The sequence below is a fragment of the Pollicipes pollicipes genome, unplaced genomic scaffold (genome assembly GCF_011947565.3).
Source record: "Pollicipes pollicipes isolate AB1234 unplaced genomic scaffold, Ppol_2.1 Scaffold_6686;HRSCAF=7923_pilon_pilon_pilon, whole genome shotgun sequence".
Classification (NCBI taxonomy): domain Eukaryota; kingdom Metazoa; phylum Arthropoda; class Thecostraca; order Pollicipedomorpha; family Pollicipedidae; genus Pollicipes; species Pollicipes pollicipes.
The window spans coordinates 23,006,357-23,033,208 of record NW_023596921.1 but is presented as its reverse complement, the minus strand read 5'-3'; the positions used below and the strand labels follow the sequence as shown (position 1 = coordinate 23,033,208).

The 26,852-nt window shown below is 52.0% G+C and overlaps 2 protein-coding genes across 2 annotated transcripts; one reads left to right on the top strand and one right to left on the bottom strand.

The window, feature by feature from the left end:
• Positions 1-3,074: 3,074 nt before the first annotated feature.
• LOC119108080 (elongator complex protein 4) lies at positions 3,075-9,938 on the top strand. Its single transcript, XM_037231658.1, has 10 exons — positions 3,075-3,119; positions 4,752-4,888; positions 5,233-5,268; positions 5,739-5,854; positions 6,259-6,392; positions 6,823-6,920; positions 7,257-7,354; positions 7,415-7,486; positions 8,221-8,436; positions 9,805-9,938. The coding sequence occupies exons 2-10, from the start codon at positions 4,771-4,773 to the stop codon at positions 9,919-9,921; spliced, it is 1,005 nt and encodes a 334-aa protein (XP_037087553.1). The 5' UTR covers positions 3,075-3,119; positions 4,752-4,770; the 3' UTR covers positions 9,922-9,938.
• A 321-nt stretch (positions 9,939-10,259) lies between these two features.
• On the bottom strand, positions 10,260-25,207 carry LOC119108650 (methyl farnesoate epoxidase). Its single transcript, XM_037232269.1, has 9 exons — positions 25,081-25,207; positions 22,901-23,001; positions 17,906-18,047; positions 16,457-16,682; positions 15,443-15,626; positions 13,346-13,454; positions 12,968-13,249; positions 11,949-12,104; positions 10,260-10,449 (listed from the first exon to the last, which is right to left on the bottom strand). The coding sequence occupies exons 1-9, from the start codon at positions 25,163-25,165 to the stop codon at positions 10,268-10,270; spliced, it is 1,467 nt and encodes a 488-aa protein (XP_037088164.1). The 5' UTR covers positions 25,166-25,207; the 3' UTR covers positions 10,260-10,267.
• Positions 25,208-26,852: the final 1,645 nt, after the last annotated feature.

Genomic DNA, 26,852 nt, shown 5'->3' with positions numbered 1-26,852 from the left:
CCAGGGCCCAATCGGTGCGACGGGCCCTCTGGCTGGCATTTGGAGGTCCGACCCGCACCCCCTCACTGACCTTTAGCCAGCCCTCCGGGTCTCATATCGGATTGACGGTGTTCCCATTTGAGATTTCGTCGTGGTCATCTTAATGGCACTTCGGGCTTAGGATCAGTAGCTTTTTCCCCACGACAGTCTGACGTCGTGCCCGGGGGGGGGGGGGGCTATCTGATAACCTGCTCGGGCGCATTTGATCCTTCGGGGGGCCTATATTGAGCCTTGGACACGTGCTACTTAAATGGGGCCCTACGCACTTGCCGGGGAACCCATCTGTTCGCCGCTTCGGCCACATTTGATTGTTCGGGAGCCCTGTATATTGGGCTTTGGTGTTTGAATTTAGGGCCCTACACTCCTGTCTGAGTAGTCAGATAATCTGCTCGCGTATACTCCATCTTTCGGGAGCCCTCCGCAATGGGTTTTGAGTACTTCTTATTCGAACGAAGGGCCCTGCGCTCTTGTCGGGCTCCTTCTGATACGCTACTCGGACACATTATATCATTCTGGGATCATTTAGTTAGGATCTTCAGTGCTTTCCATTCGAATGAAGGGCCTTACGCTCTTGTTGCGAGTCCTATTTATTAACCTGCTCGGGCACAGTCGATCATTCGGGGGCCCTCTATATTGGGTCTTGGGTGTTTCCTATTTGAATGGAGGGCCCTACGCTTTTGACCGGGCCCTATATGCTTACTTGCTCTGATACACTGGATCATTCGAGAGTCCTCTGCATTGGGTCTTGAATATTTCCTATTTGAATGGAGGCTCTTGCGCTCTTTTTGGGAGGCTTATCTGTTAATCTGCTCGGGCACACTCGATCATTCGGGGGCCCTCTACATTGGACCTTGAATACTTCCTATTTGAATGGAGGGTCCCAAGCTCTTGACGGGGGCCCTATATGTTAACCTGTTCTGGCGCACTCGATCGTTCAGAGCCCTACACATTGAGTCGTGAGCATTTCTTAGTTGAATGGATGGCCTTATGTTCCTGCGGGCCCCGTTTATTCAGCTGCTCGGGCCGGTGACGAATGCAGAGGGTGGGGGGGGGGGGGGGGGGGGGGGGGGGGGGGGAGGTGCAGGACCATGTCCCATGGATTATGCCGAGGGAGCCTAAAGGCTCCGAAGCGGCTCGTAACTAGCCGGACGGACGCAGTTTCCTTACAACAAAAGCACAGCAAAATTGGATACCTACAGATGATCACGTTTGAGCCTACAGATGATCAAGAACCATTGCTAGCAAAAGTAAAGAGTTCATAAGTAAACGAAGTTCACTCTTCGCTGATTGAGAGAGTGCTGCTTGGGGAAAATTTGGGGCCTCATTACGCTGTCTAGAAGCATTACGCTGTTGGCTGCCTGCCCCTATATGTCCACTTGCTGCGTCAAAGTGATCGCTAAGGAGCTTTCCACGCTACCATTGATCTCTTCCCATGTTTTCGTAGGGCCCAATGTGCTGTTGGGACGCTATCTGCCTCCATGCTTGAGCCCTGCTGATTGATCCACGGATCCACGGATTCCTCCCATTCGCCCGAAGGGCTACATGCACTTTTTCCGGGGCCGCATATGCCAGAGTACACTCAGTTGCTCAGGGGTCCTTCATACAAATCTCAGGTACTTTCTACTTGCTTGAAGGGCCTTGTGCCGATGCTAGGGCTCTTGTGAGGTAGGACACGGAGACACTCGATGCTCAGGGGCCCCTTACTTTGATCGAGGGCCCTCTCCCTCTGGTCTCATTTGCGGCTGACTTTCCCCCTATCGAGACTCGTGTTGTTAACCTGCCCGTGCACTCTTGATTGCACAGGGGTATTAATTTATAGTCTTGAATAATTCCACTTTGCTCGGAGTGTCCTGTGCTATGACCGGGGCTTCATAGGTCAGCCTGACGAGGCACTAGCAACTGCTTAGGGGCCCACCACGTTGGTCTAGAGTTCATTTTGCCTACATGCCTCCGCCGTCGTGTGCGTCACTTCCACTGCCCATTCAGTGCGTCACACTCATTTAAATTTACGCTCAACCTTTACGGAATCTTCAATATCTCTGCAGGGTGTGGATTCCCTCCCCTAACATTAAAAACTGCGGTGCTCTCCGATATGCAAACCTTTTCGATAATTCATTCCGCTTAGGAGTGAAGCGAGTTGGCATCACCACGCCACGCCGTCAGACCATGAAACCACTCATTTAACAGCGGCCATCGTCGAGATTCGAACCCGGGCTTACCGCGAGCAGTCCTAGCACGCTAACCATTCATCCAATGGAGATGCGGGCCCGGCGGTTAAAAATTCGTGATTAGAACAGAAATGGTTCAGAGTGAGTTGATGGATTTCGTGATCATTTGATGTCTATCACGCATAGAACCATTGACCTATAAAAAACTTGTGTAGGTCAATGCATACAACCGACTTTTCGCACGAGATTCTACATTTTTGCTCTTTTCTCTCCCTCCAAGGCTGCCAATCCGCGTATGCCTGACACGTACAACCATCTGAAAGATTTTTGGAGGGCGCATAAGCCCGGTGCGTAACCGCCCTCTGTTTTGGAGGGTGTATAAGCCCGGCGCGTAACCGCGCTCCGCTTTGGAGGGTGTATACACACTGCCTTATATCTATATATGGCGTATCGGTCCGAGATTTTATGGTCATTGCGCTCAGGAGATTAAACTACAACTGTGTGCACAGCTTCAGGCCAATTTGAGGAGTCCGCTGAATCCCGTATATGGACCTGGATCTGAATGTGAATGTGGTGGCAGCTTGGCGAACGGCTAAGTAGGTGATTATCGTTGTCCCAAATATAAATTATCCCATAAAATTGGCATGAACTTCAGTACACTATTGTGGGAGTGACCAGAATTGAAATATAATCCTAAAAATCTAAATTCGGCTAAGTCAAGTTTGGTCTAGATATGGTATCACATTATTAGACGATACAGCCGCAACTGTTTCAATAGTGTTGGGTCTGTATTTGTCGCCTTGATTGGTGGTTGGGCGTTGGGTAGCCTTGAGTTCATTGAGTAGGTAGCGTTGGTGTTGTATTGCCCTGCCTTGAATTGTAGGTGTGTTTTCATTCGTCGGGGTGACAGACGTAAGGTTATAGAGGGATTTCGCCTGCGCATTGCGAAGGTGGGCAGATAAATGCACGCCTTCATTGTTCATTTGCATTACTAAGACTATGATGCAGTTTTTCAGGCCGTCGGGTGTGGCGGTTTGCCATTGGGGGTTTGACTTAAACTTGGTGCAGAGAGTAGTATGGCACCATTGCACCTTTGAAATAAAGCTGGTGTCATGCTCAGTGGCAGACTGCCAAAAAAAACTTGTTACAACTGGCATTTCTGGCATAAGAGCAACATGACAGCAGTACTTGTGGTGCATACACACTCCCAGCATTCAGTGTTTGTTGCTCAGTCACCTATGTTCTGAATGTAAGCTCAGGCCGAAATACTCCTAGCACCCTTTCAAGGAAAAAATATGGAAATCCAGGGCAATATGGCACAACCTGAGCTTGGCACAGGTGTGTTCAGCCCTGTTCAGCAACCAATGTGCCATAGGTGTCCAATGAGCATTATAGGTGTCAAGTGCACTGGATGGATGTTTTGGCAAAATTTCAGCAGTGGCAGAACTTTCTTGTCAGGCAAATTCAATCTTGAGTTATGTATGTACATGCCAAAGGTATTATTCCATGAGGCCACTGGGTTACAGGACAGTGTCACAAGGCTATTGTTGAGATGCTTTTTAAGCTACAGGTTGATGCACTTTTATATGTAGCCTTTGGCCCTTGCTACAGCAGGTAATTGACAAGCAGTCATGCTTGCATGTTCTGTATTAGACCCACCATTTGCCACACTTAACCAGTAGTGCCTGCCAGCACCAGGATGCTGCATACATAATGATGGCTGTGAAAGAACTCAGTATTTGGTGGGTGTTTTGGTATGTGGGCGTAACATCCATAAATGTGTGCAATTCTGCCAACCATGGGCGAAAGGCCCTAACTTATGTTTTATCTAATGGTTCATGGGCTTTTCTGGCTTTGGATGACACAATTGGCCTGAAGCTGATATTGACATTTTGTAGATATCTTCTTGTACACTGCATAGAAAAATACATTTTCCATTACTGAGTATCTGCATTACTGATAGTCTGAGCAATATTGCTGTTATTTTTATTCCTTAAGAAGGACTAAATCCCACCTTTTCATTGGATGGATTTCCAGGATCAGAGTTTGCACTAAACATTGCATGCTATGTAAACTCAGACCCCACTATTTGATCAAAAATTTTAAGTTAACAGCAGAATTTGGTTGAACTTTGATGTGCCTCAATAATCTGCGTTATCTGTCCTGCCCCCTGACATCACCTGACATTAAGGGTGGATGCCACCACAGGCTCCAGATCATACCTGTCAAGGGAAAACAGTGAGCACCAAAGCAGCCTGAACCCTTACTGTCCCAGGTGGGTGGGTCAGAAGGCAGGCATTCTAACTGACTGGGCCATCAGGACAGACAAATAAAGTACCTGAATTTTTGGAAAGAATCATCCAGCATACCTGACCATCTTTCCGATCATGTCTGAAGATTCACCTAGAATTCAGAGGCCGTTTATATGGATCTACAGGCATGTTTTGTCCTTGCTAAGCATTATGCTATGAAAATGCATGAAAGGAAGCTGAATGCAATAGTTATGGTAGTCACAAATTTATGTGTTCTAACAACAAATGACAGTTGTTGCAGGTGGAGGGTGATGACCAGTTTCCAGAAGTGTGGAGATCATGCTCCAAGAGTTATGGGAACCAAACCATCACTGCATTCTGGTCAGACCATAATATCATGCGGAATACCATCTCTGGACCACATTATGGGTGAGTGTGGGGAATGAAGTTATTTCTTGGATAGATAATGGTATTTTTTTAAATGTTGGAATTATGATATAGAAGAAGTAATACAAATATGTTGCAAACAGCATTGAGCTTTGTTCTTCTTTCTAAGTGTATGATGCATGCAAATGCAACCAAAATTTGGGCATCCATCACATGAACATATGCTGTCAAGTGTCAACTTTGTATTTTGCTCAAAAAGTTCCAGTGTAAAAAATTGCTAGCCACCAGTAAATTTGTCACCAGTGAAAGAAATCAAGAGGCCATCTACACTGCTTTGTGTTTCCTACTTAGTGTCAAGACCAACAATCACTGTTTACTGTTCCCAGATGGAGGCATCCCACTGGGGTCCCTTGTGGTAATTGGTGAGTAAAAACGTGCCTGATGATTAAAGTTGTGGTCGAACAGGGCTAAGCCTCCTTAGGAAGTATGCCATGCGCCCATAGTGTTGGGATGGTTTTGTTTAGTGTTTCTTCTTACCTCATGCACCTTTGCTGCCTGTTGGAATGCCCTGACCTAACCCAATGCTGGGACTTGCTCAAAAGTCGGGCAGAAAGGGATGACCATGGCAGCAGAGGACATCCACGTTGTTTAGCCTTACAGAATCGTGCATATTATAGCTGGGCAGCTGCGCAAAACACTCCTACAGAGTTGTTTGATGCCATGCGGAGTCGAACGAGCCCGCCGCCGCGCCGCGTGCGTATCATGGCTGAGCAGCTGCGCAAAACACTCCTACAGAGTTGTTTGACGCCACACGGAGTCGAGCGAGCCCGCCGCCGCGCCGCGCCCGTCTGGCGGCGTCTGGCCACTCAGGACCTGTCTGTCCGGGCCGCAGAGGAGGATCGGTTCGGTGACTACGCCCGCCTCCTGCTCAGCTACTTCATGTCCGAGGGTGTGTGCAACCGGCACCCGCTGCTCGTCTCCAGCCTGGACGCCGACCCCAGGAGCATGGTGAGCTTCAGTCCCTGTTGCTCCGTCCGTCCCGCCGCTGAGAGCGAGCAGGGCATCACTTCTGTGGTTTGGTTCGTGTTCAGGTGTGCGGTGACGACGCAAGTATGTGGAAGCAGACTTAAATGATTGGTAGAATCAGGCCCCATCAATGCCACCAAAATTTGCGCAGCTCTTTTTCTGGGATTGACATAAAGAACGTTGAGGCTCAGTTGAGCGAGTGAGCAAGAATTGCGGGAAGTTTGAGGCGGCCTGTTTGTTTTTACTAGATAGCTGAGCATGCCATACAGTCTGGTCGCTGTTTTGTACAGGTCTCGTGTCCCGCCGCGTAGCCCCTGAGGTGCCTGACCCGCGCCGCACCTCACCGTCGTGTCCTCCCCCCCCCCCCCCCCCCACACGGTGATCAGACGCTGGAGCTGCCGTCGCCGACGGACCCCACGGTGTCCGCCAGCCTGCCGTCCGCCAGCCCGGCCGACCAGAGGATGACCATCGCCTGGCGGTACCAGGGCCTGCCGCAGGGGGCACCACCCGCCGCCGGCAGGTGAGCCGGGGTCTTTGGGTCGGCCTCCGTCACCCTGCGCTCGGCCACACAGTGAACAATCAGCTGGAAGAGGCGCCAGCATAGCTGAGGCTTGCTGACTGTTGTCTTGCGCGTTTTATATCTCCTTTGATGAGCTCCCGCCGTGGGTGCTGAATTCGGGGGCTGCTGTATCCTTAATCTGAGTATATGCAGGAGTTTGGCGCTTTTGATTTCAGTTATTCATAACTGTTTGGAAGCCGTTCAGGTTAAGGCTCATACGTCAGCGTTAGTCAAAAGGCTCAGATTTCGGGACTTGTCGAAACAAAACCGGGTGCTGAAAGCCGACCAAATCCTCCAATGTGTATAGGTGAATAGCACTGGCAATCAATACCCTTCTCTGTTTTCTCATTTGTGTGACACGTGCGCACCTGTGACACCGCATCTCCGGCAGATTCGGCCAGCACTACGACCTGAGCCAGTTCATCGATCAGTCGGTTATCGAAGCCTCCGACATCACCACGTGTCCAGACCACGGCCCGCCGGCGGACGGTGAGGACGGGCCTGGACTTCGGACCACGGCCACGGCCACGGCCACGGCCACGTAGCTCTTGTGGAGTGCAAGGAGGAGATGGCCCGCTTATTGACCGATGGTGGATAGTGGCCATGCATGTGCGTGTTTATGATGATCTGTACTCCCGTCTCGTTATCGGCACACTGGGACCAGCGTGGCCGTAGCTGGCTGGTGCGCTCGGCCGCGACCTATCACCCCGCGCGCACAGACGGGACCACCAAGACCCGACACTCGCCCCGAAGCCGGGCCCTCTCACGTCTCCTCTGAAAGGACCCCCACCGACGCCGGACCCTGACCGCCCTGTGTCCGTACAGGACCACCGGAGCCGGACCTCCTGGCCTCTCTCCTGGCCGCCTGCGAGCGGCTCGCCCGCCAAGCGGGGGAGGCCGACGCCACCGTGCGGCGCGTGGCCGTACACGCGCTCGGCTCGCCGCTCTGGGAGGCGCCGCCGTCCCGCGTGGTGCGCGCCTGCCTGCTGCTGCGGCTGCTGCTGCGGAGCACGGCCGCCGTCGCCATGGTGACCGTGCCGACGCATCTCTGGACGGTACGGGTCCCCGCTGGACCGTAATGGGACTGTCTATGTGGTCATTAGAATATCTTTTGAAGCGTCGAAAAGCTTTACGAACGGCCATTCTCGGGATTCATTTTCACTCAGCTCTACCAGGTATTGCCGAGAGCGTACTCATGTCAAACTGCGGCCCGGTCCGACGAATGGAGGCCGGGCTGGGCTTGATTTATGTAACTGCCGTGCCCCTGATCAGCAGCTCCCAGCGTGCCGTCCGTGTTACCTCCCACCGTTGTTTCAGCGTATCCCGTCAGCAGAAAGAAGCTGGTGAATTTATTTCTTGTCGGGCGTCGTGTCGGTTGTCTGCAGAGCTATATCGTGCTTCTCTAGATGTGTCCGCGGTGGCCGTGTCCGTGCGCCGGGCGCCGTGCTGAGAATGTCTGCTGTGTGTCCGGCGCCGTGCTGGCCTCACGCCGTCTGTGTCCACCGCCGTGCTGACCTCCCGCCGTCTGTGTCCGCCGCCGTGCTGGCCTCACGCCGTCTGTGTCCACCGCCGTGCTGACCTCCCGCCGTCTGTGTCCGCCGCCGTGCTGACCTCCCGCCGTCTGTGTCCGCCGCCGCGCTGACCTCCCGCCGTCTGTGTCCGCCGCCGCGCTGACCTCCCGCCGTCTGTGTCCGCCGCCGTGCTGACTTCCCGCCGTCTGTGTCCGCCGCCGTGCTGACCTCCCGCCGTCTGTGTCCGGCGCCGTACTGACCTCCCGCCGTCTGTGCAGGACGAGGCCAGCGTGAGCCGGCTCCGCCAGGCGGCCGACATCAGCCTCGGCCTGGAGTCGTTCCAGGGTACGCCGGCCGCCGCCAGCCCCGCCTACAGCGACTACCACGGACTGCTGCGGCTGCACCGGCTCAGCGCCCGCAACGTGCTGGCCGCCCGCTACCCGCGCTCCGCTGACCTCGCCTTCAAGGTCCGACGGAAAAAGTTCTCCGTCGAGGTGGGTGGTGGCTGCCCCTGCTGGGGCGCTACAGTGTGGCCGACTGGTGTGTTGGACTACAGTGTGGCCGAGGAGAGTCATGTTGGAGCACACTACCCGCTTGGCAATCTTCCCTGAAGGGATGCTGCAGCCGTGTGATGTTTTCAGTGATATGAGCCATCGACTACAGCAGCATGAAATCGGCGGTTGTCGTTTTGAAATAGTTTTGTAGCCTTATTTGGCGATGGTGGCTGCTCGGCCGCTCTCTGGCCTCTACATGAGTTGCTCTCTCGCCTTTATATGAGCCGCTCTCTAGCCTCTGCATGAGACGCTCTTTTGTCTCTATATCAGGCGCTCTATGGTCTCCATACGAGCCGCTCTATTTTTAGCTTTCGTGAGATACCACTACCGTCGTACCAATTAGTTATAAAAATTTCCCAGGCGCGTATGCGGGTCCAGGCACACCATCTTGTGACGTTATTCATCTTTAAACACGAAAGATGCTGTTGGCATTCCGTGTTGTCTTGTATATGCCCTCGGCATTTTTCAGACATTACCACAGACTTAAATTCCCACAATCAAGTCACTGGGCCCAGCGTTAGTGCACGCAGTGTCACTCCTGCGTGCACAGTATCCCTGCGGACTAGGGTATATCAACATAGGGGAGGCATTTTTCAGCACGTAGATTGATGGTCAGGACGTGGGTGGCCTCTACACCACACTGGTGGCATTTGCACACCGTGTAATGCTTTTTCACGTGGTGGCATAATTGCCCCGCAACTTAGTAGATCTGGCTTGTTGCCACGGTGGCGTTTAGAGGGAGTGCTCCACATTTGTATGGGGGTTGCAACTGAAATCGTCATCTTGAAGATCAGTCGGTGCAGTTAGCAGCTATGCCTTTCTTGATACCTGAACCCCTTTAATTTCTAATGTGCCCGCCCGCAAAGATGCACAGACTGTTTTGGGGAGGCTTGTATCTGTACCAATATTTGCAAGGGAGCCTACTTCATCATATCTGATACTTGCTTTAATACTTGCAAATGTGGAACATTTTCTTTAAGGCGTCCGCGTTGCGCGACCGAATTCATCTGGTTAATATTTATGACACATGCTTCTTTCAAGTCTGTTATGTATTTTCAAGCTCCTACACAATCAATGTTTTCAAGTTGAAAGCTTTCTTTTTAGCACAATAGCTTTTAACCAGCATGCACTTGTGATGGCTTCGAATGGCATCTATTTTCGTATGGTCTGTGAACGAGCAAGCGGTATTGCAGCTTCTTGGTGACTGGGTGCCTTCGGTGTGCAGACCGGGTCCGAGCCGTCTCCAGAGGCTGGCCTTCTCAGGGGCTGTCCCACCTGCCTGACGACGGCCGCTGGCGTGCTTCGCAGACCTTGCACCTGCCTCCCGAGCTGTCCGAGACGGCGAGCCGGGCGCAGGAGGAGGGCCCCGGCCGGCCGGGCGCCGGCTGCCAGTCCGGCCGGCCCGGCGGACCGCTCGACTTCTGATCCGGCCTGCTGAGCTGTCCGAGGCGACGAGCCGGGCGCAGGAGGAGGGCCCCGAGCGCCGGCTGCCAGTCCGGCCGGCCCGGCGGACCGCTCGACTTCTGATCCGCCCTGCTGAGCTCCGCCAGGGACGGCCCCACCTCCAGGGTGCGTGCAGATCTCGTGATGTGCCCGGTCGCGTGGTTTGAGTGTGGAGGTCAATATATTTTTAAGTTGGAGCGGCTTGCTTTCATGGAGATCCTAGCATGGTATCTCGATTAAAAAAAAAAATCAACTATCGTTGGATTTGCCTTCACGTGGGGGACTATCATGCCACAGGTGTGTTCTCGCGGATCGATTCTGACAATTGTCAGCCGGTAGGGCGGAATGTGACGCGGAACGGGGCAGGGGAGTTGCGCGCGCCGCACTGGTAATCGAACCGGGGCGCTGGATCGCCCTCGGGAGTGAGCACCTCGAAGTGGTGCACGATGTTGGCCAGGAACAGGAACTGCTCCGTTCTGCCAAGCGATTCCCCCATGCAGATCCTTTTTCCTGGAAAGGAGACGGGCGCGGTTTCTGCACGTGCGCACAATGCAGCAGGCGGCAGAAGTTTTAAGCATGTTAGTTTGGAGGAGCTCTGTGCTAGAATGCTGTTACGTAACATTTCACATTTCGGTATGGATTTGCAATGGAGCGGTCTGATGGTTGTCGCTCACTAAGTGAACATTAAGACGTGAACTCCATTATGATCAAAGGCAGCTTACAGACGGCTCCGGAATATCTGCTGCCAGCATCAAACCCCATCACGTGATGCTTATATAATCGCCGAAATCCCTCCTTGACCGCACTTAATTTTAAACTTAACCACACGAGCTACGGGGATCTTTTTTAAACAAATGCTCTATTTGTAAACAAATCAGAGCTTATGGGCACAGATCACATTGCAAGACGCTGGACTTCATCTCAATAAAAGCTGTGATGATGCAACGTATGACCCCACAGCCACAGCTAGCCTCCCTCTGTGTGACGTCACGGATATACTCCCTCCCGCTGGCCGCTCGCCAGCAGTGTGGTTGGGGCTTAGACCGGACCCAGCAGCAGCCTCCGCACGAGTCGTGGCGAGCGGCGTGTTTTCGCGCTGCCGCCAGTGAGTAACGCAGTTGTTGGCAGTGTGACTCGAACCAGGCTGCCATCGGTTTTCCATTGACCATTCATTATCAGTTAACTACGATCGAAACGAACTTCAGCGACGGAAAAAAGTGCGATAAGCGCGATAGGGTGCTTTGGCGCTGACAATCAATGTGAACAGAACCGCACGGATTGACCAAACCTAAGTTACACTTGCACTTATGTGTGGCGGGGCCTGTCCAAGGCGGCGAAGTGGCACGTACCGACGCTGAAGGGGACCAGGTGCTATGTGTGACGGGGCCTGCCCGAGGCGGCGAAGTGGCACGTACCGACGCTGAAGGGGACCAGGTGCTATGTGTGACGGGGCCTGCCCGAGGCGGCGAAGTGGCACGTACCGACGCTGAAGGGGACCAGGTGCTATGTGTGACGGGGCCTGCCCGAGGCGGCGAACTGGCACGTACCGACGCTGAGGGGGACCAGGTGCTATGTGTGACGGGGCCTGCCCGAGGCGGCGAACTGGCACGTACCTACGCTGAGGGGGACCAGGTGCTATGTGTAACGGGGCCTGCCCGAGGCGGCGAAGTGGCACGTACCGACGCTGAGGGGGACCAGGTGCTATGTGTGACGGGGCCTGCCCGAGGCGGCGAACTGGCACGTACCGACGCTGAGGGGGACCAGGTGCTATGTGTAACGGGGCCTGCCCGAAGCGGCGAAGTGGCACGTACCGACGCTGAAGGGGACCAGGTGCTATGTGTGACGGGGCCTGCCCGAGGCGGCGATGTGGTACGTACCGACGTTGAAGGGGACCAGGTGCTATGTGTAACGGGGCCTGCCCGAGGCGGCGAAGCGGTACGTACCGACGCTGAAGGGGACCGGGTGCTATGTGTGACGGGGCCTGCCCGAGGCGGCGATGTGGTACGTACCGACGCTGAAGGGGACCAGGTGCGTGTCGGGCTGAAACTGGCCGTCGTGGATGAACCTCTCGGGCCGGAAGTTGAAGGGATCGCCCCAGTACTCGACGTCGTGGTGGATGGCGTACAGGTTGATGTAAAGCCAGGCGTCCTTCGGCACGATGTAGCCTGCACGGGCGACAGTCACGACGGCTCAGGGCGGATTTGTACGCGAGGAGTGGTGCATTTCGGAATGCGCCGGCAAGGATGCTCGGGACCGATTGCGCTCCTGAAGTTCTGCTGGCACCATCTCCTTGGCACGGTATTCAAGGCGGTATGGGGCAGACACACCCACGCTGCTGACATTTCAGGGCACAAGAACCGCCATGATCACGTCCAGGATGGCCACAGAGCTGGCGCACTAGCGTGCATTCCCGCCCTGCGCAGCACCAACCGCACATACCGCGGGGATGTGCGGTTGCCCACGCCTGCCTGCCACGGGGATGTCTGACCCCTGGAGGCTCACGCCTGCCTGCCACGGGGATGTCTGACCCCTGGAAGCTCACGCCTGCCCGCCACGGGGATGTCTGACCCCTGGAAGCTCACACCTGCCTGCCACGGGGATGTCTGACCCCTGGAAGCCCACGCCTGCCTGCCACGGGGATGTCTGACCCCTGGAAGCCCACGCCTGCCTGCCACGGGGATGTCTGAACCCCGGAAGCTCACACCTGCCTGTCATGGGGATGTCTAAACCCTGGAAGCTCACACGTGCCTGCCACGGGGATGTCTAAACCCTGGAAGCTCACACGTGCCTGCCACGGGGAGGTCTGACCCCTGGAAGCTCACATGTGCCTGCCAGGGGGATGTCTGACCCCTGGAAGCTCACACGTGCCTGCCACGGGGATGTCTGACCCCTGGAAGCTCACGCCTGCCTGCCACGAGGATGTCTGACCCCTGGAATCTCACACGTGCCTGCCACGGGGATGTCTGACCCCTGGAAGCTCACACATACCCGCTACGGGGATGTCTGACCCCTGGAAGCTCACACGTACCCGCCACGGGGATGTCGGCGGTGGCGCGGTGCAGCACTCCCAGCGCCAGCACGGAGCTGCGCCGCAGAGTCTCGGCCACCAGCGCCTGCGTGTAGGGCAGGTGCGGCTGGTCCTCCAGCGTCACCAGCCGGCCAGGTCCCACCACGGCCGCCAGCTCGGCTCGCGCCCGCCGCTGGCATTCCGGGTACAGCACCAGGAACAGCATGGCCCACTCCAGCGAGACGCTGTTGGTGCCCGTGCTAGCCGTGAAGAGATCCATCAGCACGGAGTACAGCGTCAGCTCTGCGGGAGAGGGAGGGGGCGGGAGGATTCTGGTCAGTTGCAGCGTATTAAGGTCCCCAATGGCCGAGCCGAGCGATAGAAAAGTCGCTTGCTTGCCTGTGAACTCCGAAGAATCTGACGTGGATGACATTTCAATGAGGTAAGCGTCGATGAAGTCTTTTGGCGATTTTGGGTCCATAGATTCTTTGTGCTCCTGAATCTCTTCCTGAAACAATAACGAAAATGTTTGATCTGTTAAGGTTTTGGTTAAGGCTGTACGCCCGAACGTTTCTAAGCAGCGGAGCGTTTTTTGCCGCAAGCTGCATTGGCTGTGAGGTAGCCCGTGATCAGACACATTGCATAGGCTTGATCTTATCACACATTTGACTTATGGTCAGACATGCTGTCCACCATTGGAGAGACGCGGGGTGTTTTGATTAGTCCCATTCCATGCGTGGCGCCAGGCTCGCTGGCAATCCTCGGCGGCTGGGGATATTCCTCAAACTCGCCGGACGCGGTCCTCTGAACTCCGGCGCGGCCTCTGCTAGCCCGAAAACCAAACATTCTAGAGTCAAACAAGGGTAGGAGCTGGATAGCTCGCGTGAAACTCCATCAGAAGTGTGCTAATGGTGCACAAGTATGATTATATGGCATATGTGAGCGCAGTTGGGTTGATGTTTTAGGTGGTGATGGGATTAGGAAGTAATAATTGATATATTATATATATATATTCATACACTTAAAGGCATCCAAAAGCTGCTTAAATTACAGCATATTTGTTGTCCAATATCTTCTCCGCCGAATTTTCGTTGTTACGAATAGACTTTCTCTACCTAACCTTTCCTATGAGAACCACAGCAGCTTACAAGGGCAAGAAGAGTATACAAGACATAGCGTCCAAAAACTGCCAACCTGTCCAGCGTCCGGACGAAATCAAGCTCATCATCCTCTACCGGAGCTTGGAAGTGACCAGCCTAGTTTTTAAGGATAACCCATCACATGGCCCCTCTGTACTAAAAATGGCCAATATAGCATACCAGTTTCGCGGCAATACCGGCGGCTGTCCGCGCCGCCCTAATGGTGCCTAAATAGGCCACGCGGCCATGACTCTGGGCGGGCGCATCTGTAAGATGGAGGCCCTAGTCGCCATCCCAAGGTCCACCGCAGCCAGCTGAGTAGACTGGTTTTTAATAGCACCACCATCCTCGCCCATTGCTCTGACAGGCGGAAGCTCCAAGCGCTGACAGCAGTATACATGCGTGACAACGACACTGTCATGGACCGCCAGGTCAACGCAAGGGGCACACTCCGCTTGTTTGAGCCGCAACGTACAGCCAGAATGGGATGATTTGCCATGCCGAGGTTTTTTTTGAGAACTTCGAAGGAGTTCCTCACGGTTTTGTTCTAACCACCGTGATCAGTTCATGGCGAAATTTGCTGTCGATGTGCCTTTACTGGACGTAGATACGGCAGTTGTATTAGCCTTATTCCTCGGAAAAAGCAGGAGAATGGAGATCGGTTGATATTTCGGCAACATGCCTTCATCGAAATATCAACCAAACTATATCTCCATTCTCCTGTTTTTTTTTTCTTCCGAGGAATAAGGCTAACACTATTGCCTTATCTATGTGAATAATGTTCCTCGCCAATGCACTGAACACTTAACTGAACGTATGTATCGTTGCAATTTTACTGAGCATTACGTAGATCAAACCATTATGCGACATAGTTGAATATTGTATTTACTTGTAAGGCTAAGGGCTGAGGTCACTCACGGTGAAAAATCGCATTGGACCGATCACGGTGGTCCGGACAAAAGTGTGTGTGTGGGGGGGCTGTTCAAAATTCCCGAAGGAACCCTCATTGCACAACAAAAATGCTGCCATTTATAACAACTTTTTCGTAAAATAAAAATCCCTTTCTAAGTGCATGCATATATATATATATATATATATATATATATATATATATATATATATATATATATATATATATATATGCACCAATCACATATGGTCACATATAGTACGTATATGTTTTACGCCGAAGGGTGCAGTGATTTAGAGATGATCAAACACTACATAATATCTATACATTTTTGCAGGGTGAGGGGTGCCATGGCCTCCTTCTTTCCCGTGTGTCCGGCCGCTAGGAACCACTCTCCCTGTGACATGTCATCCCCTCGAAAACCAGGCCATGAGCGACTGTCCTGACCTTGAGGATGGCGACCAGACCGTCACGGTTCTCCTCCATGCCTCGGTACATCTTCTGCGACAGCGAGCTGGTCAGGTAGCTGCCGAACAGGAACCGCACTATGCCCAGCAGACCCACGCCCTGCGTGCTGACGTCAGAGATGGCGCGCAGGATCACCGGCAGGCGGGGGTCCCGCTCATCAAACCTGCCGCCGCGCGCGGTCAGTGACGATGGCATGCTGACGTCAGAGATCGTATCCCCACTCGGTAAGTGACGGTGGTGTCCGGACATCAGAGGGCGTACTGACGCCAGAGATCGTATCCCCACTCGGTAAGTGACGGTGGTGTCCGGACATCAGAGGGCATGCTGACGTCAGAGATCGCATCCCCACTCGGTAAGTGACGGTGGTGTCCGGACATCAGAGGGCGTACTGACGCCAGAGATCGTATCCCCACTCGGTAAATGACGGTGGTGTCCGGACATCAGAGGGCATGCTGACGTCAGAGATCGTATCCCCACTCGGTAAGTGACGGTGGTGTCCGGACATCAGAGGGCATGCTGACGTCAGAGATCGTATCCCCACTCGGTAAGTGACGGTGGTGTCCGGACATCAGAGGGCATACTGACGCCAGAGATCGGGCTGATGTCAGATAGCATGCTGATGTCAGAGTCAGTGCTGACGTCAGAGATCAGCGGCAGGTGGGGCCACGCTTTGCGAGCCTGTCGGCAAAGTTTCGCGCAGTTCGTGACGGAATAGCAACGTGCGTTACCGTCGAAGGACCTGATAACAGGCCAGAAACCACACGTCAATGCATGACATGGGTGAATATGTCACTAGAACACACACACACTAGAATACTCTCCAGCTGTCACTAGAACACACCCGCTTGTGGCATAACAGGAAAAGGCGACACGTTCTTTGGACAGAGGAGGTGGCTCCTTAGTATTAGTCACAGCGGGGATCCTTGGTCGGGGGAAGACGTTCGCAGCTTCTCCTGCCGTTTTTCAGCAACGCATGCGCTAACTATTCATTACCTTTTGCCAGAGATGATCTCCCATGGAACGTTGAGCATGAATACGTTGAATAAATGCTGAACTGCCACCGGCTTGCCGGTTCTTTCTGTGAAGCTCCTGATCATGGCGCCGACCTCCTGCTGCACGATGGTCTCCAACGAGGCGCGACCCATGCCCAGGTCACGGAGATGTTGCAGTGCGAAACGCCTCTGGCGCTGCCACGACGGCCCTTCGTTGAAGAGGATTCCTGTGGCGGAAATTGCCGGATTCTCTGCGTGTCCAAGTGCTGGCCAAGTCAGCCACAGCTGCTCTGCAGCCTGCTTATTTAACAAAACCGTGCTCACGTCTAACGCTTTTGGCAGGGCGCCAGCAAGAATAACAATTCACGCTCGTTTTGACGGCGCGCGTGTACCTGTTGTTCATGGGAAAGGTTCTTGCAGTTCGCAACACTGGTAGTCCTCAAGGAAATATCGCTTTTCCTGATTTGGGACGGCACAAAGGGCGAGACTCAGAGTGTGATCCTAGCCATGCCATGTTCGGTGCACGCCGAAGCGGAACACTGAGCTGACGTCTACTACAAACAACACGTTATAATGCTAACAATACAATGCTATTGCACAATAGAATGAGATTAGTGGCCCCAGGTAGGTGCTTCTATGGTGCGCTTGGCATGCCTAGGTCACGGGAGGGACCAGGTGAAAAGGGGCCTGAGTCACTTATATGGTGAGCTTGGCATGCCTAGGTCACGGGAGGGACCAGGCGAAAAGGGGCCCGAGTCACTTCTATGGCGAGCTTGGCATGCCTAGGTCACGGGAGGGACCAGGCGAAAAGGGGCCCGAGTCACTTCTATGGCGAGCTTGGCATGCCTAGGTCACGGGAAGGGACCAGGCGAAAAGGGGCCCGAGTCACTTCTATGGCGAGCTTGGCATGCCTAGGTCACGGGAGGGACCAGGTGAAAAGGGGCCTGAGTCACTTCAGTTTTAAACACATTGCCAGCCAGAGCCGAGTCAGTGCAGCTGCCATGAATGCGGAGGGCACACCCCTGCAGAGCTTCCCTACGTTTAATGCAACTTAACATTGGTCTTACGGTGGCGCGAGGAAAAAACGACCAAAGCTAAACGCTACCCTCACCTATTACAGTTCACCTAACCGAAAAGCCTCCCTCGGTTATCGCTGCTGCACCTAACTGAAACGCTTCCCTCGATTATCACAGCTGCACCTAACCGAAACGCTCCTCCCAGCTCTAACGGCTGCACCCAACCGAAACGCTTCCCTAGGCTGTCACGGCCGCACCTAACCGAAACCCTTCCCCCGGTTATCACAGCTGCACCTAACCGAAACGCCTACCTCGATTGTCGCTGCTGCACCTAACCGAAACGCTTCTCTCGGTTATCGCAGCTGCACATAACCAAAACGCCTGCCTCGGTTATTGCAGCTGCACCTAACCGAAACACTCCACCAAAGCAGGACCTCTCATTTCTCCGAACGTGCGTTTCTTGAGCACGTCCATGTGTGGTCTGCCTGCGCTGTCGTTCGTGGCGAACACGCCGCGCGCCAGGTCGACGTCGAAGATCATCACCGCCGGCTGGTCGAAGAAGTAGTAGCCCACCACCTGGGTCAGACAGCCACAGATTAGCCGCCAACCCATGGCAGTGCGTATGGGTTGGTGGCTATGGCAGTAACATATAACGTATAGGCACACAATGTGATTTGTAATACGTATTACAAGTTGCATTTGCTTTGCACCGGCGTCTCACACAACACTTGCTATAGAAACTCGGTGTTCGCCGTCTGCCCTTTTTCCTGCGAATACATGGACCCTTTTTGTGTTTTCGACGCTGTGTCGAATATAGTGAGATGGGAGAAAATAGGGTTGTTGCGGTGAAATAGGGTTGTTGGTTTTGGCTTTTTCTGAGCAGATGACAATGAAGCCGTAGAAGAAATAAGCCACAGCCAGACCCAACTTCTGGAAATTAAACCAAAACTGTCCGGTTCCTTCACAGGGCTTTTCAAGGCAACTTACGAATTCATGGAGATGAAACAGAATTTAAATACTGGCAACCACGTCTGGCTTGCGCTTCAGCATTCGTTCAGCCGTAAGCGCAGTCGCAAACGTGAACGCTTCCACCACGCTGGCTGGTTCGATGAGGTCAGAGCTTTAGTAAAATTTTGATATTTTTGTGCTGCACGTGCGAGATGGTGGCGCAGAAGTTGTGCCCCATGAGACACTGCATGTCACTGCAGTGGGGTTAGTTTCGAATCCCAGTGTGTGCCAGCACCCCTGACGTTTCGTGCAACATCGCGCTGCAGATGGTTTTGAATAACAAAGCAGGCCTCCTGACATAAAAATACGTTCAAAGAGGTGCGATGTGACTCGCGAAATTCACACGAAAAAAATCAACGATTGATTTATTTGCTACGATCATTTTGGAGTTATAGAAACAATCCATTTATGGCGAAACCGTTCCAGCAGGTTAACAAGCAGTATGTGGCACTAGTACAAGTGACCTCACAGGATTATTCATACATGCACACACTCACACACACAGCGCAGAAACCAGCAAATTTTGATGCCTAAAGCGGGCAAGCGACACAAGTTACAAACGGCCCTCGTTTGTTCATCTAATGAACATAACAGTCCAGATCCATGATAACCAAAGGGGTGCTTTGTACGGATATAACAGACTGATATTTCATGCACGACATTCGCTAGACCGAGTGAAGCGCCGATGTCAGTGCGTGTGCGTGTGCGTGTGCGCGTGCGTGTGCTTGTGCGCGTGCGCGTGCGCGTGCGCGCGCGTGCGTGCGTGCGTGCGTGTGTGTGTGTGTGTGTGTGTGTGTGTGTGTGTGTGTGTGTGTGTGTGTGTGTGTGTGTGTGTGTGTGTGTGTGTGTGTGTAGAGTTTCAGATCGACCGGTGGCAGATGGCTGGTGCCACACGTGCCGTTCACCGGAAGTCTGCAGAGAAACTGTCGTCATTGAGGCTTTACGACGCACTCAGCTGCTGAGACCATATGACGCCTTCTTGCGCTCAAGGGGTATCTCACAACCCGCATCTAATCGAACCCTCCGTGGTTTCCCAGACAATCAGCTTATCCGTTGCACTGCTGATACCGGCGTAGGAGGAGGTCCGCTGGGGTTGAGCTGTCACGGATACAGGCCAAGCGGACAATGGCTAAAGCTCGTGTACCGGTGGGAACCTGACCGCTGACATGATCTGCAATTCAGTGGGGTCGAGGGGGATGGGGGCACGTGTCTCAGTGTCAGACGTGTGCATCATTTTGGACCGAGTTGCTTTTACATCGTTTGATCATGTGGAGTGCGTACGTGCGGTTTTAACGATGCGTCATGGGTTTGTAACTGATCCGTAAAGACCATTTGGTGGAAATATTTTGACTAAACGCATGCAAATACAAACAATGCCCATTTATCAGTGTCGAGGCCTGTTATAAGTCTGCGGCTCCAGTGACCATCCTGAGGGCTTTGAGCCTATACCTTTTGAGTCGCGATTCCTGGCAACCGCAGAGCCTGAAATGGCCGACGCCCATCTAACCACTTCGTGTCATCATCCAGCGTCCCAAGTACCTTCAGACGGCTATGAACGCCTCAATCATCGGAGAGGAAGGGGCGGGGGGGGGGGGGCATATTTTATCTCCACCCACCGTTTCGGACCACCAGCATTCAGTGGGCACTTGACTGGGCACTTGACTCAGTGACTGCCTCAGTTGCTCGACCTTTAACCATCTTATGCTCCGTGGCCCCTGCCATATTTTATCTAATCTTTATCACGACACCCTGGCTCAGAGCCAGACAGCTGTCCGTTCTGGTGCGGGTTAGAGCTAGTGACCGCTTCAAAGTTCCGTGGGCATCTCGAGCATTTGGTTGTCTCGGGGCATTTCACCATTTCGGGGTTTTTGCCTGTCTGGGCTGCTGGCCTTCTGAAGAGCCCGACCCTTAAGCGAGTGAATTAATTAATTGCAAAATTTGATTTTGCGTTGGACAGCGCTAAAACGCACTTTAATAAAAGTGGCCTCATGGCTGCGTCAGAGTTGAGAGCTAAGCAGCCGCCAAATCATACCAGGGGAATAATGATGCGGACCATCGTCCTCACGTGGAGAGCTATTACCACAACGTCTGACTCTGCGGCCGTCGTCAGCCTTTATTGGGTGCTGAGGAGGACTGTCTGGTGTTCGGCGTTCTGTTACGTGAGCGTCACAAGCTAAATCTTCTCACTGGAATAGCCGGCATTCGAAACTGAGCCTTCTGCTCACGAGTCCAGAGTTCTTACCTTGAGCTCACCGGAAAGGAACACTGATGCCAACACTTCAGTCGCGGGCCATAGTCCCGATAACAGCTACGTTCGAATACTAACATCTCGTCCCAATCTTTCTGTAAATCGTTAGTTTCAAATTTGCGTGGGGTTTTCAACTGACATATCCATCTTCAAGATCATTCACTGCAGTTCATGATTCCGCCCCTCCTAATGCTTCAAATTCTCAAAACATGAGACTGGCGATCTAATGCCTTAAGAAAAGCGCTGCAACCGAGAGTGGAAATGCAAGTAAAAAAGCATGCCGTCGCAGAAAAATAGTACAAGAACGCGACGAGAATAGGTCAAAACACGTAAAAATAACGAGTTTCAGCTTTTCGTCACACGCATAAACTGACAAAGCTACTTTGTAGCGAGTTGAAGTACATGTGAGTTAGCCCGTCCACTACTGTGGTTATTCTGACATGGACGTTTTGGCGGTGACTTTGACGTCATCAAAACGCTCCGTGACGTAATCAAACGACGATGTATTGAGGAACACATTTTCTAAAAAGTGGAACAGTCTTTTCACTGAACAATATACCAATACCTTCAAGCGAACTTCTTGCGTCATATTTCATGCTTGTCCGAATATCTTCAAAGTTGGAATACTTTCTAAACCGTATATGAGGCCATGCCTGCATGATAAGCAAGCAATGTGGCTTGGAAACAAAGTTTCCTTGAAGCTTGTTTTGTATGCAATGTTTGGCTTCTGTCGTAAATCTAGTTGGAGGACATATGAGTTTCTGGCGGAGTCAACCAAGGCGCACAACACCTGGTGCGTATATTATCTCAAACGGCAGTTTCTAGAAAGCTGTGATTTTTGCATTTGAGGATGGGTGCTTTTGCAGGCGGCTGACTAGAGCGAGTGTTCCATATATGTATAGGGTTTTGAACTGGAGTTGTCTCTGTGGAGATCATTCGGTTCAGTTCACAACTTTGCGCTTCTTAAGTCCTAAAACCCTCTAGTTTTTTAGTTACACGCTCCCGAACATGTGCAGACTATTTCAGGGAGACTTTTCAATGTCACTCAGACAATCATGACGACATAATAACGTAAGTCAAATCTTGCCATTTCATAAGCCATGCGACAGCCAAGCCCACTACAAACATAAATGTCGAGTCGTTCACATCTAGCCTTCGTGAGCACGATTTCTGCATATAACGGCCGTCCATTGGCTCTCACTCAATATTGTGGAAAGTGCGATGACACAATCAGTGACTTATTGAATATCACATTTACTCAGCAGAGAAATGGTGTTGTCTAGAGCAGTCTTTGCCACTGAAAAGTACACCAACAGTTGCAAATTGGTTTGCTTTTATCATATCTGATGCTTACGTCACCATGTTCAAATGTGGAGCATCCCCTTGAAGGCATGCAGAGCGAGTTTAATCGATGTCAGGGGTGCGGGCTGTACGTCATGTTGGCAGCCCCTCTGACGTATGTGGAGAATGTGGTGTAGCAGGCGTGGGGGTGACCACACGCGCTTGTAGTAGGCAGGCGTGGGGGTGACCACACGCGCTTGTAGTAGCAGTCCCTCACCGGGCTCACTATTCAGAGCTGTCCAAGTGCATTGGTTCGAGAACGGAACACGAAGTTTTGCTTGTCCCTAAAAACGTTGGTGCCCACAGGACAATAGGTCTCCATTGTTTACGAGTGCATAGGTTTTCGCCCCTGAAAACACGCAAGGTGACAGGGTGTTAATAAGCCCGGTCCGCGATAACGCAATTCAGGGTAGCTTTTGGCGAGTACATTTTATCAGCTTAATAGCATGTTTATCTCAAGTACAGCGGTGGGATGCCAAGTTCTGTGTGTCACAAACACCTGATGAAATCTGATAACAGTATCAGACAAGCTGAACATCTCGATAGCATCAGAGTAGACGTCCAGTCGCTATCATGTGTTATCGTTTTGAGAAAAAAACCACATTCGCAGCGAGTAGGCCAAATGAGGTCTGTGATTTGGCCGGGAGTTTCGTCTCGTGCCCAGCACCACCGCTGTGTGGAGTGTCCTATGCTGTGATTTGGCCGGGAGTTTCGCCTCGTGCCCATCACCACCGCTGTGTGGAGTGCCCCATGCTGTGATTTGGCCGGGAGTTTTGCCTCGTGCCCATCACCACCGCTGTGTGGAGTGCCCCATGCCGGGTCTATCGCTCACCTTGCCGTACTCGCGCGCCATTCTGCAGTGTCGGATGAACTGAGGCTCACGCCCCACGTGAGACCGCCACAGAGTTCCGACGATCGGCAGACGGGCTGGCCCTGAGGCGACAACCAGCACGTGTTCCCATCTTTTCACTGGCACGGTCATGGTAGCAGTATGCGACGGCTCAATACGCACATGGGTCTACTTTCAGTTGGGGCTTTCAAAAGAGTTGAGAAAAGAACACACAAAATAAGTGTGAATTATTGACAAGACATTAACTAACTGAACCTTGTTTGAAAAATGCCATGATCATGATAATATTTATGTAAGCCTGGATAAGAAACTTAGAAGACAGCCTCGTGATGATTTGCCCTGAAATGATCTAGATCAAAAACGGACCACTTATCGAGATTCACTCTTGAGTGATCCAGCGCTATCAAAATAAAGATTGGACGTGAGGAAACATTTGCCTGTCTCCGATTACCGCGCGCCCGGGTGGCCGGTTGGACACCCTTCGCTCGGGTGGGGTGGAGGTCAAGTTGACCCCCTGAGATTGGTGTATCTAGAAAGAGCTAGAGACACCAAATTCAGAGTGTCTTGGCCTGTACGTGAACTTATTTAAGCCAAAGTTTGAGGTTCTTAGGTCATGCTCTTCGAGTCAGTAAAGTAAAAAAATGCCAAACTCCTGGCTTGTCTTTCAAGTACCCCAGAACCTGGATAACTGTTGTAAGCAAAAGTTCACATGCTCGTTTAGGGTCAGTGGCCTTGTAAGACTTTCTGAAGGTCATGGTGACCAAAACCATACAAGACTGCTTTTGAGTTTTTGATTTTGAATTATCGACAAATATTGTGCTAGGCAGCATGTTCCTAAAAACAATATGTTGATCTGAGTCATTTTGGGTCAGTAACCTATTGTGACCTTAAAGAAGTCCATGGAAGATCTCTTACGCTGTTCCTGTTATCAATAAATTACAGATGACCACCAGAAACTACGTCATACAGCAAGCCTTGTAATGATAAAGCAAATTGGTGTTGACCACCTTGGTCTGGCCTTCCTACCTGACTAGGTCGATGAAATTTGTTCACTCAATTGCAGTGCTACCTGGGAAAGCATCTTAGAGGTACATGGCTTCGTCTAACACTCCGTTGTTGCATCAGATTAAATGACTCAATAGAAATTGACTTCGTTGAATCCATGGCCTGACTTTGACCTGCCGTAAGTCAGCGACCTAACCAGGTACATTAATTTTTTACCAAACGATCTGCTATCAATTATCTACAGTTGTGCAAAATTTGGCGCGACTGAGCCGTGCCGTTCGGAATCTACTCCGGAAAAACCTTTGGGAGTTTAATCTGACCGCACATGAGCGCGTGTTAAGGTAAGCTGTTGTCCTTGCACTCACATGGCTTAGTTCCCGCACCTCTCCGTGGGGCATAATGGGAATAAAATCGGAATACAGGTTCAATTGAAATTTAATCGACATGATAATCATTCCTAGCCAGAATAAGGATGGAAAGATCGCTAGAATGAATGTCACCTTGCTGCTGATGACCCAGTTTCAAAAGAGACACAAATTTCAGTCAAGAGCACAGACAAATGGGCACATCGCCGCCGTAGAAAACAGCCGCCGGTAGTGAGATACCAGTTGTCTGTGGCACTTGTTATTCAGTGATCCTCACGTTCATGGCCCTTGACGAAATCCGTGTGCTCTCGCATGAGAAAGCAGCAGGAAGAAGAAGAAGAAGAAGAAAAGGAGAGAGAGAGAGAGAGAGAGAGAGAGAGAGAGAAGAGAGAGAGAGAGAGAGAGAGAGAGAGAGAGAGAGAGAGAGAGAGAGAGAGAGAGAGAGAGAGAGAGAGAGAGAGAGAGAGAGAGATAAGAGAGAGCGAGATAGATAGAGAGGAGAGAGAAGAGAGAGAGAGAGAGAGAGAGAGAGAGAGAGAGAAGAGAGAGAGAGAGAGAGAGAGAGGAGAGAGAGAGAGGAGGAGAGAGAGAGAGAGAGAGAGAGCGAGAGAGAGAGAGAGAGAGGAAGAGAGAGAGAGAGAGAGAGCGAGAGAAGAGAGAGAGAGAGGAGAGAGAGAGAAGAGAGAGAGAGAGAGAGAGAGAGAGAGAGAGAGAGGAGAGAGAGAGGAGAGAAGAGAAGAGAGAGAGAGAGAGAGAGAGAGAGAGAGAGGGAGCTCTTTTAATCTGTCTAACCTGGCGGGAACTTTTTGGCCTTGCGGGTACGCAAATACAGCCATCCCACAACGACGAGCAGCAGCGCCCAGTAGCCGAGGTCCATGGTGCAACAATCGTGGGCACTAGCTATCGAAGCCGCTCTATTCACGCGGTGCCGGCCGGAACTGAGGGTCGACTAGCCTCTGCTGATACGGATCGCGACGATTTGGTGTCGTGATAGGATGGCGCTAGGAAGATATGTCAAGCACTTGACTTCGTCTCAGATACGGGTCTTGGTGCCATGCCAGACAACGCACAAGCAGTGTATCACCAGTGCTTTTATCGCCGTCTCCGGCTACCCGTAATCTGAAGCGAAGAAGATATAGTCTCTACGCGTATTTACGCCGCCCACAGCAGGCCCCACCTTTCATGGGTACCTGCTCAGCATTCTCTTGCATTATATTCATTTTACAGGCTTTCATTCATCTCATTCCACGTCTGGCGCATTTCATCGCATTTTTCTTGTGCACGTAGGGCCGCGTGGACCTACCGCGGTGATGAGGTCACACCCATGACCCCCATGTCCGTGATCCTGCTCTTGCATTGTTCCACGTTGACTGTGGCAGCCATGACTCTAGCGCTCCACCCATACATCCGTGCTTCCCGTGGCGTGCAATGTTGACACCTCCGGAGCCCGCCGCCAGGTAGGTGGGCATGACGCACGAAAGTGTTGGTGGCTTCAACACTCAGAAATGGGTTGCGGACAGAAGTACATGTCTGATAAGTTCGTACGCCAATTGCTTGCAGGATACAGCCCATATGCCTAAACTTCGTCAGGGCAAGTACGCAGAGTATTTACTTCGTGACGGCAAAAAAGTGAACGTTTGATAAAGTCTGCATGATGAAATGTTTATCGGGAAATCTTGGTAATGAAATCGCCCGTAACGGAACTAAAGCTTTCGTCAGAAAAGTTCCTTTACAAGTCTGTGAGGTGCTGAATTGTGGCTCAGCAAACTTATCAAGCACAAATGTCTGTGTTTCAACGGATCCAGTGCACTTTATTCTGAAAAAGGCAACAGAAATTTTCTTTTTTTAGTACTGAGTTTGGTGCTATATTTAACCTCCATCTCAAGTTGCGTGATCTTTCAACAAAAGTACTGGGAACTCAAACCAACATAGAGGGGAGAGTCCCCTCATGAAACGACACAAATTAGCACCCTGTCGATGCGTACGCAAAAGGTCGTATGCGTATTCATGATGCAAGTACTGATATGCTCATCAGAAATTTGAGGTTCGTTTGAAAAAGCGTAAGCAAAGGATCTTGTGCAGATGTATGTTGTAAGCGCACACACATCCACACGGAAATATTTGTTATGGATAAAGTTCGTCTGACAAAACCACGTATGTGGGAGCTCGTATGAGATGTATTATACAAATTCGAATCCATACCCCCTTTCTTGGTGCGAGCGCCGGATGGGTAATGTCTAACGACCTCGTTGCTAAGACAAAAAACAATCGGCGGTGGGTGGAATAGAACCCGTGACATTTAAACCAGGCGGCAAACCGCCTCAACTCTCGCCCTGATACAGGGGGGGGGGGGGGGGATGCCATTGCGGGTGTTTTGACACCAAGAAACGTGTTCCTAGACTCTCCGGTTTCGGAGCAGTGGCGTTGTTTTAGGAACACTGTACGGCGCTCTACGGGTTGGCGCGACCGGCTTGGCCGGCGAGCGACAACCGACGATACCACAGGACGCGCGCGACCGACCGACATTGTTACCTTTACATAGCCGTATATCATCATGATATGCT